At 45.4% G+C, this 19,982-nt stretch overlaps 1 protein-coding gene across 1 annotated transcript in view; it reads right to left on the bottom strand.

Moving 5' to 3' along the window:
- Positions 1-19,982, bottom strand: part of ARID4A (AT-rich interaction domain 4A) — an 81,695-nt gene that overhangs the window by 43,435 nt on the left and 18,278 nt on the right. Inside the window, 3 exon segments of the mRNA XM_044271955.1 lie at positions 5,118-5,278; positions 6,299-6,372; positions 14,627-14,706. Of these exon segments, the coding sequence (XP_044127890.1) occupies positions 5,118-5,278; positions 6,299-6,372; positions 14,627-14,706 (315 nt within the window).

Raw genomic sequence — 19,982 nt, 5'->3', positions numbered from 1 at the left:
TCCCTCTATGAGGAGTAGGTCATATCAGTGATGACAGCCTTCCCTCTATGAGGAGTAGGTCATATCAGTGATGACAGCCTTCCCTCTATGAGGAGGAGGTCCTATCAGTGATTGACAGCCTTCCCTCTGACTGTATATACAGAGAGCTGTCAATCACTGATAGGACAGTTTCCTTAAAGGGTTTCTACCACTTTGATTTCACATAATTAGGTGTCAGACACTAGCGATCCGCTAGTGTCTGCTCTGCCAAACTATCCTGCTATAATAGCTTTTGGGGCAGCCGTTTACCTAAAAAAAAGAACTTATATTGATATGTAAATGACCCTCTAGGTGCTATGGGGGCGTCATTAGCACCTAGAGGATCGGTCTACCTTCTCAAGATGCCGCCGCCCAGCGCCTCCCTCCAGCCCGCCCATCTGCTTCAGAATGCATCAAACTGACGACTTCACGCGCATGCGCGGCTGTATTCGGCGCATGCGCAGTGAATGTCCGACCGCTTCCCTGCTCAGACATCTCCACTGCGCCTGCACCGATGACGTCATAGTGCTCCATCGGCGCAGGCGCAGTAAAGATGTCTGAGCAGGGAAGCGGTCGGACATTCACTGCGCATGCGCCGAATACAGCCGCGCACGGCGCATGTGCCGAATACAGCCGCGCACGGCGCATGCGCGTGAAGTCGTCCGTTTGATGCATTCTGAAGCAGATGGGCGGGCTGGAGGGAGGCGCTGGGCGGCGGCATCTTGAGAAGGTAGACCGATCCTCTAGGTGCTAATGACGCCCCCATAGCACCTAGAGGGTCATTTACATATCAATATAAAGTTCTTTTTTTAGGTAAACGGCTGCCCCAAAAGCTATTATAGCAGGATAGTTTGGCAGAGCAGACACTAGCGGATCGCTAGTGTCTGACACCTAATTATGTGAAATCAAAGTGGTAGAAACCCTTTAACTTTAAAGCTCAGAATGAGCAGGAATGTAAATGAATAAAATATAACTTGTACTGAATCTTTTCCCACAAAACTATACAATCAATCTGCTCAGCTCCTCCTGCTCTATAACACGCTGCCTGCAGATTGCACTGCATTTAGTGAGGACAAGTCCTCTTAAAGGGGTTCTGCAGTTCTTTTAAACTGATTATCTATCCTATGGACCCCCGCTGATCAGCTGTTTGAGAAGTAAACAGAGCTTAGCCCCACCCAGGCACACTAGTCGTGACGTCACTGGGCCTGCGGTAAACAGCGAGATGGCCACGGCGCTACTGCCAGTGCTGCTGCCTTCTCAAACAGTTGATCGGCGGGGGCCCTGGGTGTCGGACCTCCGCCGATCAGATGCTAATGATCTATCCATAGGATAGATAGTCAGTTTAAAAGAACTGCAGAACCCCTTTAAATCTACACATTTTTTTCCTTTTCCGTGCCAACAGCCCTGGGATATTGTGGACCAGAGTGACATTGTGCCATATGATGTAACAGCTATTCCACACCAGGGCCCAATTAACACCCAAGACAGGTAGCAGGAGACAGACCTAATTCAGCCAGTAGGTATATAAAAAAGCATTTTCTTTTATGTTTTCAGTCACTGTAAGGGATCAGTAGGTACAGTGTCACCCATTGCCTTACCCTTTTTAGGGCATCTCAAAATTATTAATTTAAAAGGGATTTCAAATACCAGACATTAATAGGGGTTCTCCATGAAGGTCAGCCCCGGTGAAAGAATAGACATCCTCAGGAATAATATGCACTTCGAAAAGTTCTTCTACAACCAAGGTCTTTTAGCTTCTGTTAGGGTACTTTCACACTAGCGTTTTTCTTTTCCGGCGCTGAGTTCCATCCTAGGGGCTCAAATCCAGAAAAGAGCTGATCAGTTTTATCCCCATGCATTCTGAATGGAGAGTAATCCGTTCAGGATGCATCAGGATGTCTTCAGTTCAGTCTTTTTGACTGATCAGGCAAAAGATAAAACCGCAACATGCTACGGTTTTATCTCCGGCTAAAAAATACTGAAGACTTGCCTGAATCTGGCATTTTTTTTCCCATAGGAATGTATTAGTGATTCAAAATACCAGAATGCCGGATCCGACCTTCCCGCAGACCGAAAAAAATAAATAAAGTGAAAAAATAAAATAAAATAAAAAAAAGATAAATTTTTCCAGATGACACCAGAAAGATGGATCCAGCTTTTTTAATAATTTTTTCTGACTGATCAGGCATTTTTCAGTCTTACTCTGATCCTGATCAGTCTTACAAATGCCATCAGTTGGCATACGTTTTGTTGGGTCCAGCAGGCAGTTCCAGCGATGGAACTGCTTGCCGGATCACTCTGTCGCAAGTGTGAAAGTAGCCTTAGACTCCAAAATTAAATCAGACTCCAAACGAGACAGCTAAATTCAGACCCCTGACCGGAGTGGACAAAAGGCCCCTAAGTCTCCTTAGGCCAGGGACACACGTGACGGAAAAATCTGCTGCAAAAAAATTAAGAAACCACACGTAAAAATCGCACCAGTGGCGCAGTTATATCTAGGCAACAACCATCCTCACGTAAAGACTTAACCAAAAGTTTTGAGGCTGACACAAATTTTGGTTTTCACAAAGATCACTGCTTCACAAAAATGTAATCACAAACCCCCCATTTCCACAGCATTTTATCCTTGCAACAAAATAACCTGCTAACATCTTTTTGTTAGCTCAGGAGAAAGTGTATACTAGGACAAGGCAACTGATATCACTCTATTAAACTGACTGAATTGGAGGAGCAGATTGGCTGATTTAAAAGGGGGTGGAGGTCCATGGAATCATTGTCTTCCTCTGTTAACCATGGTTACCTCCAAGGAAACTTACACAGTCATCATTGCTTTGCATCAAAAGGGCTTCACAGGCAAGGACATTGAAAGATTGTACCTAAATCACTAATTTCTTGGAGCATCAAAGAGAGAGGCGCTCAATTGCCGTCAAGAAAGCTTCAGCATGCCAAAGAAAGTCCTGCAAGTGCCAGGACTGTTTCCTAAAGAGGATGGAGCTATGGGATCGGATCACCACCTCTGCAGAGCAGGCAGGTGTGAGAGCACCTGCACACACAGTGAGGCAAAGGCTTTTGGAGAATAGCCTGGCGTCAAGAAGGGCAGCAAAGAAACCACTTTTCTCCAAGAAAACATCAAGGACAGACTGACATTCTGCAGGAAGTACAGGGATGCCAACAGTGAAGCATCCTGAGACCATTTATGGTTGAGGTTGCTTCTCAAGGCTCACTCTCAATTTTGACTAAGAACAACTGCCATGAATAAAGAATGGGATCAAAACCTCCAAGAGCAGCTTCTCCCAACCATCCAGGAGCAATTTGCTGATGAACAATGCTTCTTCCAGCATGATGGGAGGCAAAAGTGAGGACCTAGTGCCTTAGTGAACAAAGCACTTGACTCCATGGCCAAGAAATTCTACAGATCTCGGTAAATCCTCAAAAATGCAGGAAACAAACAAAAACACTGAAATTGTGATAAACTCCAAGCACTGATTAGGCAAGAATGGGTTGTCATCAGTCAGGATTCGGCCCAGAAGTCGAGACACAGCACTTCAGGCATCTTTATCCTCATGCATTTCAGATGTAAATCACGTCCTCAAACCTCAACTTACAATTATAACTAATAGCCAATCACATGACCAAGCAATGAAAGTGACCATGTATTGCTGCCACAGTCGTGACGTCATATTACCACATTTCAATCAAGCCATCTGCCCCGTGACATGTGGCCAAGATGAAATTCACATGGTAAGCATATTTCGCTTAACATAAAAACCCTTTCAAACCAGGCAAGTACTGAAGCCATCATCAGGTCTTGTAAAAACATACTGAGGACTACTACATTACAGACTCACCAAAGTGAATGGAGAGCAACCACGCATGAGCGGCCACCCTCCGTTCACTGCTATGAGCACTGGCTTGGCCATTTCCAGCAGTGCATGGAGAGGTGACTGCGTTTGCATAGTGCGCGCTCCATGTACTGTTAATGGGACTGCTGTAAATGGCCGAGGGCATTCACTCAGCTGTTTTCAGAACACCCATATCAATAAAAAGGAGAGCACGTCACACATGTTCGGTGCTCTATCCTTCACTTCGAGGGCTTCGTTCTGGACATAGAAGAGGGTTCCAGAGGCGAGAACTGCACCTAACTGACATTGATGGCCTATCCTAGCAATAGGCCATCAATGTTCCAGATGGGCCAAACCCTTTAAAGGGAACCTGTCACCGGGATTTTGTGTATAGAGCTGAGGACATGGGTTGCTAGATGGCCGCTAGCACATCCCCAATACCCAGTCCCCATAGCTCTGTGTGCTTTTATGTAAAAATAAAACTATTTGATACATATGCAAATTAACCTGAGATAAGTCCTTTCCCTGAGAGGAGTCAGGGACAGGACTCATCTCAGGTTAATTTGCATATGTATCAAATGTTTTTTTTTGACACAATAAAAGCACACAGAGCTATGGGGACTGGGTATTGCTGATGTGCTAGCGGCCATCTAGCAACCCATGTCCGCAGCTCTATATACAAAATCCCGGCGACAGGTTCCCTTTAAGGGTACATCCACACAGGTCCTATACTCTGTGGATTTACAGTACTAGTAAGGCTACTTTCACACTCGCGTTTTGTGCGGATCAGTCATGGACGGATCCGTTCAGATAATCCAACCGTCTGCATCCTTTCAGAACGGATCCATTTGTATTATCTCTAACATAGCCAAGATGGATCCGTCTTGGACACCATTGAAAGTCAATGGAGGACGGAGCCGTTTTCTATTGTGCCAGATTGTGTCATCGAAAACGGATCCGTCCCCATTGACTTACATTGTGTGCGAGGACGGAGGCAAACTGATGCATTCTGAGCGGATCCTTTTCCATTCAGAATGCAAACTGATCTGTTTTGGACCGCTTGTGAGAACCCTAAACGGATCTCACAAACTTAAAGCCAAAACACGAGTGTGAAAGTAGCCTTAGTCTAATGCCTCCAAATTCCTGAATGAATCCTTTACCTAAGACCGATATCACATCAAACAGGAATCTCTATTAAAAAGGTGCAACTTCATTTATTGCGCAGTATAAGAGTCTAGGTGATGACAAGACACTCACCGCAGCTTCTTCCTCTTCCTCTTTGTGCCGCTCGCCATCGCTAGCCTCTGCATCCCCATCCTCTTCATCACTGCTGGAAGACTCCAATATTTCACTTATGTCCATCTTCCAACTGCTGGGTACTGTCCGGGACTTGAAAAAAGCCATGGCTTCCTCTATACCTGGAGGAGGAAGGAAGGTTTAGTCACTATTTTCCCAAAGATTAATTTGTCTTTCATGTACACAGACAACGACACAGGCATTTCCCAAAAACTTTGAACACATTTTTTGCAAGAACCTGAGCACTAGGTGCATTTTGATGATCCTTCAGTACATCATGGCAACTAATGGACATAGAGTATTACAGCACACATCATTGAAGGGTAGGGGGATTCTAAAGACCCTGCCATCAGCCAGGGCTGCTTACAAAGATCGGTGCCCTCTGAGTAACTGATAGTATTATATTAAAAGGCATTGTCCTGCTGTGTAGGGGATGAGACCTGATTGCAGAAGAGATTCTATTTGATTGCTTTATATGTTATTTATATATATATTTTTTTTAATTTAAGCTGTCGCCTGAAGTCAATAAATGATGAAATATCATGCCTTTCCTAGATCTAAGGCTACTTTCACATCTTCCCTTTCCGCTATTGAGATCAGTCATAGGATCTCAATAATGGGGGGGGGCGGCCTCAGTTTTGTCTCCATTCATTGTCAATGGGAACAAAACTGAACTGAAAGGAACGGAGTGCTCCAGAATGTATTCCATTCCGTTTCATTGCGTTCCCATGCTGCACACAAAAGCGCAGCAAGCAGCGTTTCTTGAGCGTGTCCCGAGATGCGGAGCAAGACAGATCAGTCATGACTCACAATGGTGACGGATCAGTTTTCTCTGACGCAAAACATCATGGCTATTTTAGAGATAATACAACCAGATCCGTTCATAACAGATGCAGACGGTTGTATTATCATGAGGGAAGCGTTTTTTGCCGATTCATGACGGATGCAGCAGAAATGCAGATGTGAAAGTAGCCCAAGCTAAAAATTAAAAGGGATTGTGGGTCTACTCATTACCGTGTGCCACCTGAGAAGTAGGCCAACAGATGCATCATTGCATGATTACTACCTCTGATACAATGCTACTCTTTCCTTATTATTTTAGTATATCCACACACTGATCATGGGCACAATAAGTCAGTTACCTGGCTTTTCAGGGCTCTCCGATTTCAGTGCATTCATGTCAAGCTCTTCGATATCTTTCCTTGCTACCGAATGGCTGAATAAAAAATATATATATATATATATATATATATATATGAAAAACGTTCATAAATTAAAGAAAAAAAATAGACTAAGAAACACATTTATTACACATTTATTACATATTTTTCTATATGATACTGGCACTTTCCCCTAGATCTGTGCCGAAATAATTCTAAAGATAAGGTTTGGCTTGAAGGGATTGTTCGGACTTTAAAATCGACTGGTGGGGATCCAAAACACAACACACACACGACTGTATGGCGTTTTCAGGGCCATTTTTAACTGATCCGTTTTTCGTTTCAGTAGTGTTTCCGGTTCAGTTCCGTTTTTCGGTATGGTATATACAGTAATTACATAGGAAAAATTGGGCTGGGCATAAAATTTTCAATAGATGGATCTGCAAAAACGGAACAGATACGGAAGACATAGGGAGTACATTCCGTATGTGTTCCGTTTTTTTTTTGGTTTTTTTGCTGACCCATTGACTTGAATGGAGCCACGGAACGTGATTTGCGGGCAGTAATAATATGACATGTTCTATCTTTGAATGGAAAAACGGAAATACGGAAATGGAATGCACACGGAGACACTTCAGTTGTTTATTTTTTGTGCTGACCCATTGAAATGAATGGTTTAGTATAAGTAACGCATACTGAACTAAAAAACGTCCAGTATACTGAACGCAAAAAAACGTCCGTGTGCATGAGCCCCAACTGATTGGTTGAAGAGGCCGCAGCACACAGGGCGATAAAGTAACGGTATAGCTGAGCAATATACTCTCACTTTTTAAGAAGTAACTCAATATTTCTACTCCAGAAACTGCACACTGGGCTGCGTTCTGGGAAATCTGCAAAACGCTGTATAGATTTCAAGTTTTCTAAGTAACTGTGCAGATGTTACTAAAATACTATTTTCTCTGCCCAGATTAAAAATGTTCCTAAGAAAATGTAGCATTCAACATTTCTTAGGTGGCCCACAACCAGACTCCAATAGGGGTTCTTACTAAATTTCCTCAGAGGTTGCGCTGCGATCAACTGACAGTTTTACTGCAACTTGCCCTATAGCCCTAGGCCACCATACCCAGCAAAGACATATGCAACACATTTGCAACCCAATCTAACCACAAGGTGGCAATACTCATTTTGTATGCAGCTATAGGTTACCGAAAAATCTGCAGAAAAATGAGTGTAACCTATTGAAGTGATGCAAAACTGAAAAAAAATTGCAGTGGCCATTTATTCTGTTATATAGTAAAAAATGTCCACAGCAACACATAAGGACTCCTATCTAGACCATTTTCAAGATGAAAAAAAAATGTGTACCCTGGCACAATACTAATTATTTATGGCTCCAAGACGACTGCATGATAACCATTGGGCAAATACATTAAGACTGGGGTTATATGTGCCAGTCTTAAGCCTCATTCCCACGTCAGTGTTTCACGTACGTGTGCTGTCCGTGTTCAATGCGGACAGCACACATCAGTGTTTTAGCACGGTCCGTGTTTTCAGCACGGATGCATGTCCTATCTTGGTCCATGTTACCGGATCCCTCATGCCCATTATAGTCTATGGGTCCGTGAAAACCATGGATGCAATCCGTGTTTCATGGATCATTAAGAAGAGATGCTTTGAAAATTATTTTTCTGCCGGCGTCTCCATTGTCTCCGCTGTTGAATTCATTACTGTGCTCTGTGTAATTGCACATATTCTAATGTATCTGACTAATATGTTAGATTTGCTGCTCTTCTCCCACAATGTTGGGGTTATGGGGGATTTAGTTATTGTATTTATTGAATAGATTTGTATTTACTTTTACTTCAATAAAAATCGGATAAAAAAAAATAAAAAATTAAAATTTCAGCTGTTCAGTGGAAATAAAACATGGATGCAACACGGACAGCTTTACAGATGCCCTGCTCACGGATTTGAGCACGGACGTGTGAATGAGGCTTTATGCTGCATTTACACGCAACAATTGAGCACACATTTGTCGGAAAGGAAGTGTTCTGTTTTGATAATTGCCTGCACGTTAGTGGGCGTGAAGAGTTGAATTTACATGCAGCGATCACCTCCATAGTATGAGCGCGAGCAATGGCTGATGCCATCACTCGTCCTCATACAGCTACATTTTTTTCTGGGCAGCAGATCGCTGTTTACACAGCATCATTTGCTGCCCAGAACTGATAATTTAGGTATGTGCGTGAACAATTTTTTTCACCTGATGAACATGTGGTCTGCGGCACGAGAGTTGACCATGGTGACAGATGCTCTTTAATAAATGTACAGCATCTTCTGGCAGTCCGTGCGCCAAAAATTCAAAGCTACTCCAGCTATAAGCAACGACCATAAAAATTACGAAAAGATCTCACTATATCTGCCCCATTATATCCACACACAATATATTTACTTCCTATACAACATAGATAAAAAGCAAAAACTGAAGTGAGACACAGAAGGGAGAGGATAAACCAATAGGAAAAGGGACGTGGGTGGGATCGCCAAGGAGACACCTAGGTGAAATAGTCAGATATCGAGGAAGTGTTAGGCAGCAGCCCACAGAACCACAAAAAGGCACGGACTCATCAAGGGTGATGGACCGTATATCTGGAGAGTTGAAAAAATTGGATTTTCGTACTCGCCGTAAAATCCGTTTCTCGTTCAATTCATTGGGGGACACAGCACCATGGGTATACTCCCAGCTACCACTAGGAGGCAACACTAGATATCAAAAAGGTTGTCTCTGCCCAGGTCAGTGATGGCTAACCTTGGCACTCCAGCTGTGGTAAAACTACAACTCCCAAGATGCCCCCCTTGCTTGGTTGCTCTCAGAACTCTGTAGAAATAAATGGAGCATGCTGGGAGTCGTAGTTTTACCACAGCTGGAGTGCCAAGGTTAGCCAACACTGCACTAGGCTAATCAGTTTGTACCAATAGCAGTAGGAGAGAGAAACAAAAGCGAAGAACCAACGTGTCCTAGACCGGGGAAGGAAGAAGAGCAGCAGCCCGGTGACAGAAAGAGAAATGAAAACAAAGGGTGGGATCTGTGTCCCCCAATGAATTGAACGAGAAACAGATTTTACGGCGAGTACAAAAATCCAATTTTCTCATTAAAAGGTCATTGGGGGTCCCCTAGGGTGGGAAGGAAATCTCATACAAAAAGTCAGAAGCACAGGTGCAGGAGAACCAAGTGACCCAACAGGACCAGGAGAGGCCATAGCATAAAATGGTAGATAGAAAACTAAGGAAGTGAGCCGAGAGGTTCCAGGACAAGGAAGAGTCCAAAGAAACAAATTATGGGAGACCGCCAGGATTCCAAGGACAAGTGCCTGGGAAAAAAGGCCATATGCAAGAAGGGTACAAGGGGAAACATCCAGCTCCACCCAAGGTGAAAAAATAATAGCCAAGAGAATACGGACCAGGGCTAGATGTCCTGCACAAGAACCAAGAGTTGAACAAGTGCGCACTACAGAGCCCGAGGAAGGATCTGGAAGTGTCAGGGAAGAGACAGGAGAGCATCACAACCGGAAGGCGTCTGTTGGTAATGACCTAGCGCTCTGCATATAGAAGGATGCTCCAGGAGGAGGATCTATAAGAGGATAGACCCAACAAGAAAAATTAGACCATGAGGGAACCTGGCAGGAGAGAAAATGCCTGGGAAAAAGGACAGGAGCAGTCCTGAACCGGAAAAAACTTCCTGGAGACAAACTAAAGGAAGACCCAGTGGACCACCCCTCGGCAAAAGGAAGGCGATACCATAAGGCCTGGAAGTAAAAGGAACTCGACCAGTAAGAGGACCCGACAAGGAAAAAAACTCTAAATTGTCTCAGACCAAAAACATGGCCTGTCTGTTGCAAACACCATGTGAAGCATTGGAGGCTGAACTATTGAGAGAAAGTATAGCAAAGACTCACCACGGGAAGCAAGCAAGCCTCCTTCCACTGCAAGGCAGGTGGGAAAAGAGAAACACCCTAGGAGAAGGTGGAAACCCCATCTGCCAGATAAAGCAGCCAACCTCTGGGGGGAGGAGGGGGTCCTCGGTAATGGCCAGGAGAAGGGAACGTAAAGACTTGCGTCCCGTACAAAGTAGGCGAGAATCAAGCCTCAGAAATACTAGAACAAAACATCACTGTGAAATGTAAGACCGGAGAATCCCTGGCCAGATAAAGCCTCAGGAAAAAAAGGAACCTGCCGCAGGCCCTGGTAATACAAGTGGGGACACACTCGTCTGAGAGATATCGGAGTATAAGAGAGAGGACTCCAAACAGCCTAAAGAGGAACAGTTCTCAATCGAGGGAAAGCTCCATCCCAGAAGTGGCCAATATGAATGTAAATTGCAAACCAGAGCAACAACTCCAAGGTACCAGGACCTGAACCTGGGGAGACGGGAAGAGAGGTTAGAATCTCAAGAGGGGAAAAAGCCTATGAGGACCCAGGAGGGAAAAGAACCAAACCGTGCCCAAAGAAGCAGCTGTCATACAGAGCATGTGCGGTCAGAGATGCCATGAGTAGCTTCCCCAGAGGGAACCGGCCAGTGAAGGCCAGGGTAGCTAGATCGTCTAAGAACCATTGGGGCAGGGACTCCAAGCAGGATTACCCAGTCAGAGGCTCAGGTAGGGTCCACAGAACTGGACCACATGAGGACAATAATAGCCAGATTATCAAAGGAAAAATGAAATGTAGCAATCATAGGGAAAAAAACATCAACCATGGTTAATCAACCATCCTAAGTGTAGTGACTAGCATATTGTATAACACTGCCCCGGAAGGGGTAAGTACAGCAGCCTGGATTTTGTAAAAGAATCGCCAGACATCCATATGTCAGAAAAGGATGCAGAATTCGCCTGGGGAAGCCGGGAGAGACTACACCGACATGTAGAAGCTACCAGCAGAGCACAATGAAACCCCCAAGGAAGGGGGAAGGAACTGACATGTGCAGACAACGGCAAGGCCCAAGGGAACGGCACTTCTGTCATGTAGCACAACTAATCAGAGACCATAAGAAAGTATAAAGAACGCCCGGACCATGGAAGAACTACGGGACTATGTCCGATACCATGGCGAGCAGCAGAAAATTCCATCCACCAAGTAGGTGTGTGACTCTCACTAGTCCTGTCACAGCCATATCAGAGAGGACGTCCAGCGATGCCCCGAAAACTACGGTAGCGGCTGGTGCTCACAATGCTGCGTATCCCTGCAGGATAGAACATCCAGTGGTGATCCAGGTAATCTGCCAGGACTTGGCCATGTAACTCTGAAAACAAAGCAGAGAGGCAGTAACAACGAGAGTACTCCATCCATGAACTGGGGGTAACGTGGCTGTGCGGAATACAGTAGTACTTTATAGGGTTGACAAAGAACAAACCTAGCATGATAGCCAACAACCTGCCCATGGCTGAGGGAGTGTGGTTGTTTGGTGCATAACAGGACTGAGAAGTAATGCGTCAAGCAATAAAGTAAAAATCATGCCTAGTACAGGGGCAATGAGAAGACTTGGTGCACTCAGAGGGCCTGGTTCAGGAGGTACTGCACGGGTGTCAGATCTGAACAGGCCAGCTATATACTGGATCTAACTAGTGCAACTCTACTCCGCCCAAGAAGGAGGGGGGGGGGGGGGATATGGTTACCAGGTACATACTACAACCAGGATGGTTTGTCGGATACAGCGCCTTGAGATAGTACAAGTACACCGCCGAGGACGACGGTAATGGGGTGCCAGATGCATACTAGAACCAGAAAAGAGTGATGAATACAGTGTCTGGGGAAGGTACCATCACTCCACATGAAGAGGGGCCACATGATTGCCTAGCACACATAAGAGCCTGGAAAGGGCAATGCAGGAGCCGTATGGGCCACAGATTGTACCAATAGGGCACAGCACTTGGAGATACTACAAATACTCCGCCTGAGAATAGGAGTAATCTGGCTGCATGATGCACACTATAGTGGGAGTGGGAACATGGCTACAGCATCTGGAACTGGTATAGGTACTCCGCTTAATAAAGAGTAATATGACTGCGTGATGCACACTAGAACCAGACAGGTGTAATGGCTACAGCATCTGGAGATGGTAGAGGTACTCCACCTAATAATGGAGTAATCTGGCTACATGGTGCACACTAGTACCAGACAAGTGAAGTGGCTATAGCATCTGAAGATGGTATAGGTACTCCGCTTAATAAGGGAGTAATATGGTTGCGTGGTGCACACTAGCACCAGGATGGTGAATTGGCTACAGCGTCTGGAGAAGTAATACGGTGGCCTGGAACACTCTCGGACTAGGACAGCGTGTTGAATATAGCTCCTGGTAATAGTAAAATTACTCCAGCTGAAAAGGAAATACATTGGAACTAGGAAACTCTGCCGGATACAGCATTTGGCAGTGGTACGAGTACCCCCCTGTTAAGGGGAAGGCGTATGTACCTGGGACACCACATAGGTATGCCGGCGTGCTAAACACTGTGGCAGGTAAAGCACCACCTACTGGAGAGGCGGCAAGCTGACTTACCTATGCGGATAATTACTTGTGCAACCAGGGGAGTGCCATCTGAAAATCCACTAAAGGGGATACCAACCCTGAGAGAGGTTCCTCATTGGACAGCTGTCTTTGACCACCCAGCGAGATTCTGTATGGTGGAAGACCGCCTGATGCTCTGTTCGAGTCAGACTCAGTGCAGAGGAGTCCCTCGATGAGGCAGGAGAAACCTGAGGAGTTTCACTCAGAAGAGTCCGTGCGGGGGGGCCCCCAGAGGCGGCCGCATTTGGGCAGGCAAGCGGTCCAAAACCTCCACCATAGATAGGGAATCTAGCCCTTCCCTCCCAATGGCCTGGGACAGAGAAGGGAGCCCTGAGGGAGCCTGGAGGCACTGCACACAAACAGGGTCAGGCTGACCGCATGGCGACTTTCTACAGCGGGCGCACGAAAATAATGTGGCGACCTCGAAGGTGGGCTGGGAATGGGGTATTTCTCAGCAGGAACAAAAAAATAAAAATAAAATAAAAAAAAGACCCCAGGTGCAGTGTCCCCAAAGGGGTGCTGCAGCAGCCGCAGAAGTGTGCAGAAAGGCTGTATGGGATGATCCTTGATGCTGGCAAGATGGAGGCCCTGAAGCCGGAGTTAAGTGAAAAACTCCACGGCTAAAGCCGGCACTTGAATGAGAAAAGTGAGAAGTCAGGCGGAACAGAACCGCGGGAAGCTGGGGGCCCTCTGGGGAGAAAAAAATAATAATAAAACAGGCGTGGGGGGCTCCTAAGGAGGAGCGACGCTCAGGTAGGTGAAAAACGGGGGAAAAGGCGCACCTGGGACCAGAGGACAGGCCAGAGAAGATGCGGCCTAGTCCCGGTAGAAGCCGGGGACTAAGGTAGAAGGAAAGGCCGGGGAGGGGCATGGGTGGCCAGGAGGAGAAGGGTTTCCCAGGCCCCCCGAATAAGTTAAAACCCACCACCTGGCCAAAGGAGGAGAACTAACCCGAGACCACATGGGACAGGGATGCAGGGGGTAATACTTACCGTCCGGCGTCTTCAGGCGCCGCAAGGTCACCCCTTCGGCAAACTCTCACTTATGTGGGATTACCGGCATTCCACTGCGGATGCAGTAATGGAGGACTGGGTGACCGGCGAGGTACTCAAAGTACGCGCCCGCAGGGGGTGCAACTAAAGTGGATATCCACGATGGAGCCCCATCCTGCAGCAGGCAGAGACCTGCAGACAAAAAAAATAAAAAAGGAATAAAATAAAAGAATAAAAAAAAAAAAGCAGCAGGTCATGTCTGCCTCCTACAGACACTAGACTAAAACTGATTAGCCTAGTGTCTGTGGAGAAGGTAAGGCCTACCTGGGCGGAGTCAACCTTTTTGATATCTAGTGCCGCCTCCTAGTGGTAGCTGGGCATATACCCATGGTACGGTGTCCCCAATAACATTAATGAGAAACAAGTGTGTGGGGCGCCACAATGTATTTAAAGATAGTAGGATACAGTAGGATATAGAGCACAATTCATATAAAAGGTATTTTATAGAACGGTATTATCTCTCAACTGATAAGTGTTAACAGTCCTTAAATGATGCGACTAAATCACACGTAAAAAGAAAAAAAGACAATTAGATCGCAGTTGACGCCTTTGACCTAATTGTCTTTTACGTATGATTTACAGTCGCATCATGTATTGACTGCTAACACTTCTTACGAGTTAAGAGATAATACCGTTCTCTTTTATATGAATTGTGCTCTATACTTGAACATAACCGATACAAATCGTAAAATTACTTACAATTTTGCATCCACAAAGGATCGAACCAAGCATTGGTTATTTTTCATTGATGTATCCTCATTGCAGCTAGGACAAACAACCTGAAGCAAGAGAGGAAAAAAAAATATATATATATTAACATTGGGATAGCAATGTAACGGGAGTTTACAAAGGGAATGATGTATATGTAGCTGTCAGATATGCAGATATTCAGTCGCTGGTTAGTTGACATATCAAAGACAAAGTGGTGCTGCGTCTCCTTCAATCTGGCAATTGCTGCAGAAGATAGCTTCCGATTTTGTTCTTATGACAAGTCTGACCCTTTAAAAAGCACTTCAAAGATCAACTAATGATGTGGAACGTGACAACGTATAATCAATTGATGTCACAGTTATATTGTCTTACAATCAAACATCCCATCTTGTTTGGCACGCATACACCCCGAACTGATAGTGCACGCACACATGACAAATGTGGGAGCTGTAATGGAGGCCATGCTGGTAGTCCAAAAGAATTAACAAAGGGACATAAATCCGCACTACCACTTTTTTTTTTAAGTATGTTTGTGTGGTTTTTATGCGTTTTTGGTGCGAATTTGCCGCAGATGTCACTCTTCTATTGACAAGGCACAAGAAAAGCTCAACAATTGACACGCTGCAAATTTCTAAATCCGCTCAGCAGGTCAATTTCTGCACAAATAAAAAAAATAAGCAAATACCATACATTTTCCAGGTGCCGTCTTAAGCCGCGTTTTTTCTGCACGAGAATCCGCATGGGAAAAACGCACATGTTCTGCAAAACGTGCAGGTAACCGAAGAGTGTTATTCACCAACATGTACATGAGTAAGGACCCTTTCACACGAACGAGAATTCCGCGCAGGTGCAATGCGTGATGCGAACGCATTGCGCCCGCACGGAATCCGGACCCGTTCATTTAAATGGGTCTGTGAACACGAGCGGTGGTTTTTATGCATCACTTTTGCGTTGCATGAAAATCGCAGCAGGCCCCCTAGAAGTGTATGGGGCTGCGTGAAAAATCGCACCTGCAAGCAAGTGCGGATGTGATACGATTTTCACAGATGGTTGCTAAAAGATGTTTGTAAACATTCCGTTTTTTTATGAGTGCAAAACGCAGTAAATCGCATTGCACCCGCGCAATAAAAACTGAACGCGATCGCAAACAAAACTGAATGACTGTTTGCCAAATTGCGCAGTGTTCACTGAACGCATCCGGACCTAATCCGGGCACGCTCGTCTGCAAGGGGCCCAAGTATGAAAGGAGGTTTGGACACAAGTCCGGAGAGACGTGGATCATATTCACAGGCTATGGCCTTTTGGTCTTGAGTATTTCTTTCTATACTGAAGATCAGATATTTGGGTGCACACTCGTGTCCCTCTCCTCCCCTCTCAGCTGTGCTGCAATGGGCTTTACCTTCTAAATGAACCTTGATAAATAGGCTTTTTCTAGATAATTCCTGACAAAGGAAAGCAACGCAGCTGAGACAGAATGCCAGCTATGTGCGCAGTACTGAACCGCTAAGACGGGGCTGGTGGTGGACCGGTGCCAAGCCCAACATTCAAGAGGCAATAAACAGATGTTACAGAGGGGCGGCTGCTTCCACAGACTGTCACGAATACATTGCTAAAGTTCACTGTGAAGTGATCAGACGGTCAACCTTCCCATAACACGGGACCTGGACATCCGCTGATCACTGTGTGCCACAAAGATACACGAATTACAAATGAAAATGGCGGTCACAAAATGTAGGGCATGCATATCAATATATGCATAGCTATCCATGTACCAGCATGTCCACAGCAGCGTACAAATACCCCCACTGATAAATGACCTCTCTATATACCGCTAGGTGCTTCTACAGCGATGTGCTGCCCCTCTTACTTCAGGCCATATACCACAGTAGCAGACTTATCACACGCCCCTAAACTTTTTTAACTTTGCAGTAGCGTCTACCCAAGTGTCCTTTGCATGCGTCACATATTGTCCTCTACCTCTACTGCAGCTCCTCCGATTTATTTTTTTGTCCTCCCCAAGCTAAACAGTTCCGTCTTCCAGGCCATAGGGAGGATCAGGAGCTGCTGGAGACCGAGGAGAAGGACTTCACCAGCCGGGGACTCCGAGTCTGGTGTCACATGTGACTGATTAGCTGCCATTCCGGATTTTTGTGCGGCAAATCCGCAGCGTTGTACAGTATGTATTTAGTAAAAAAATAAAAAAATAAACGTAGCAGAAAAGATGCGGTAATGCAGATTTGAAATTTGCAGCGCGTCAATTTATACTGCGGATTTCATCCTTTCCAATGCAAAAGAATGAAACTGCAACTAACAGGGCTTTCCTGCAACAAAATCCGCAGCATGTACATGATGCTGGCGCATTGTTTTCTGCTGCATATTAGAAGCAGAAATGCGTGTGAACCTAGCCTAATGCAGCTCCAGATACCTCCTTGCTCTCGGCAAGCTGCTTGACCTCACAGGGAGAAGGAGTTACCAGAGGCTCGGGGAAGAGTCAGAGGACAGTACAGACACATGGGGCATGCAAAGGACACCTATGCAGAACAAGAGGCTGCAGCAAGAGAAGGAGGGGAGCCTGCAGGCAGACTCTTCTGGGGCAGATCACCACAGCCAACTAGTATCTGAATAAAGAACATTGCGGTGCTTCTAAAGCGTGCAGTTTTATGTCCTGATACACCGTACAATACAGAGTAAGGCACTACCTGCACACTTTCATTGCAAATTCTCATGTGGAAAAATGGCAAATCTCACATACACTTCACTTTTTCCTTCAGTGTGAATATCGACTTGTCGTGCAGATTCTGAAATCCACATCACATGAATTCTTTTGTGCGGATTTCACCCTGCAAGGTTGAGATCTGTGGCAAAAGCAAAACCACATGGAATTCATGCCTTGGGCCTCGACATTTCCAGGTCAGTGACACGTCTGAAAAAAATGTATGCGTTTCATCTGTGAAGATGTCCGTGAAGAATCCGTGGTTGGTCCATTTTTACCATCCGTAATTCACAGACGTTGCTCAGCTGAAAATTCATTTCCAAAGAATCTCCCATTAGTCTTCAGTGAAAAACAGGCGCAACACAGATGCCATCCGTGGTGTTCCATGATTTTCACTGATCCATAGACTTCTATGGGAGTGCTTGATTTGCTCCCCTATATATATGCACGACTGCATGTGGGTTTGAGCACCTCCTGCTATACCACGTCATTCCATTCAATTTGTATATATAGAGATTCCTGGAGGTATATAAACTCCAATTTAAATGTGCCTGTGTTCCATCTACAGGCCACATTTAGGTGCACCTGTGAGGCCTGGGCCATACCAGACAGTCTTGAGTGGGACTTGCAGACTCCTCCCTCCTCCCATTGCAAGCATGGATACATGTTGGAGGTAACTGGTGAGTTGTTTGTGAGTCGGCCTTATGCTCCTGTAATTTGCCCACTGGCTCCTGGTATTTGCCCACTGGCACAGGTAGGAGAGTGTTAGGTCCCGGGCTACTTGAGAAACCTTGTCGCGGTGCCCGGGCTTAGACATGTCCTACTCCGTAGGACATGTTGACTAATTTCTCAATTTTAAAACCAGTTTGAGGATTTAGTAATACCGCAGAGTGCACCTGTCCTTTGCCATTTTGTTATATTGTTATATTGATTATCACATCCACACAATTGTTACCTTGTGTAGGATGTCTATTGTGGCACTTGTGGTTCGCTGCGGGCATCCTCCACCGTATGCATGTTTGCTGGGGATTGCCATTAGCAACGGGCCACAAGTGCAGGATTTGCTCCCCTATATATATGCACGACTGCATGTGGGTTTGAGCACCTCCTGCTATACCACGTCATTCCATTCAATTTGTATATATAGAGATTCCTGGAGGTATATAAACTCCAATTTAAATGTGCCTGTGTTCCATCTACAGGCCACATTTAGGTGCACCTGTGAGGCCTGGGCCATACCAGACAGTCTTGAGTGGGACTTGCAGACTCCTCCCTCCTCCCATTGCAAGCATGGATACATGTTGGAGGTAACTGGTGAGTTGTTTGTGAGTCGGCCTTATGCTCCTGTAATTTGCCCACTGGCTCCTGGTATTTGCCCACTGGCACAGGTAGGAGAGTGTTAGGTCCCGGGCTACTTGAGAAACCTTGTCGCGGTGCCCGGGCTTAGACATGTCCTACTCCGTAGGACATGTTGACTAATTTCTCAATTTTAAAACCAGTTTGAGGATTTAGTAATACCGCAGAGTGCACCTGTCCTTTGCCATTTTGTTATATTGTCCACAACATGGATCAAAGTAGTGAATGTCTCAGCGATTTATTTAGGCTACTTTCAAACTCGCGTTTGGTGCGGATCCGTCATAGATCTGCAGATGGATCCGCACCGATAATACAACCGCATGCATCTGTTCAGCGCGGATCAGTTTTCTATTGTGCTAGATTGTGTCAGTAAAAAAGGGATCCGTCCCCATTGACTTACATTGTGTGTCAGAATGGATCAGTTTGCCTCCGCATCGTCAGGCGGACACCAAAACACTGTAAGCAGCGTTTTGGTGTCCGCCTCCAGAGCGAAATGGAGACGGAACGGAGGCAAACTGATGCATTCTGAGCGGATCCTTTTCTATTCAGAATGCATTAGAGCAAAACTGATCCGTTTTGGACCACCTGCGAGAGCCCTGAACGGATCTCACAAACGGAAAGCCAAAACGCCAGTGTGAAAGTAGCCTTACTGACCTATGGTCAGATATAAAAAATAAAAAAAAGGGATACTGAGATATGAACAGACACATTTAAATCAATGGGTACGTGTGCCGTCTGTGGAAAATGGACACACGGAACAAAAACACTAAATCTCAACCTGCTGTTCAGTATTACTACTCAAAAGGAGCAACAACTCAAAAGTAACAAATCGTGGGTCATTATCAAACCCTACTGCTTCAAAGACCTTCTTTTTCTACACAAGTTATGGCTTGCAGAAATCAGCCAACCATACAAAACTGACCAGGAACAACTCCCCCAAATGTCACAAACCTATTTTAGATGTTCATAAAATCACAGCATCCAATTTCTTTCAAAAAATAAAAAAAATAAAAAATCTTAAAAGGGTTTCTCTAGAATGGCAGTCCATGCGATAGCAAGAAGGCTAGAGATTTTGTGCAAATCGTGCCACTATGTGAATATCATGGCAATAAACACAATTTGACCACGATGTATGACCACACTCTAAGGCTGGGTTCACATGCAACTGAAAATACGGTGGAAAAATGTGCTGCAGATTTTGTTGCGTTTCTGAAACGACATGCATTAGGCTACTTTCACACTAGCGTTCGAGCGGATCCGTTCTGAACGGATCCG

The sequence above is a fragment of the Bufo gargarizans genome, chromosome 11 (assembly GCF_014858855.1).
Source record: "Bufo gargarizans isolate SCDJY-AF-19 chromosome 11, ASM1485885v1, whole genome shotgun sequence".
Classification (NCBI taxonomy): Eukaryota; Metazoa; Chordata; class Amphibia; order Anura; family Bufonidae; genus Bufo; species Bufo gargarizans.
This window is presented reverse-complemented; position numbering and strand designations above follow the sequence as displayed.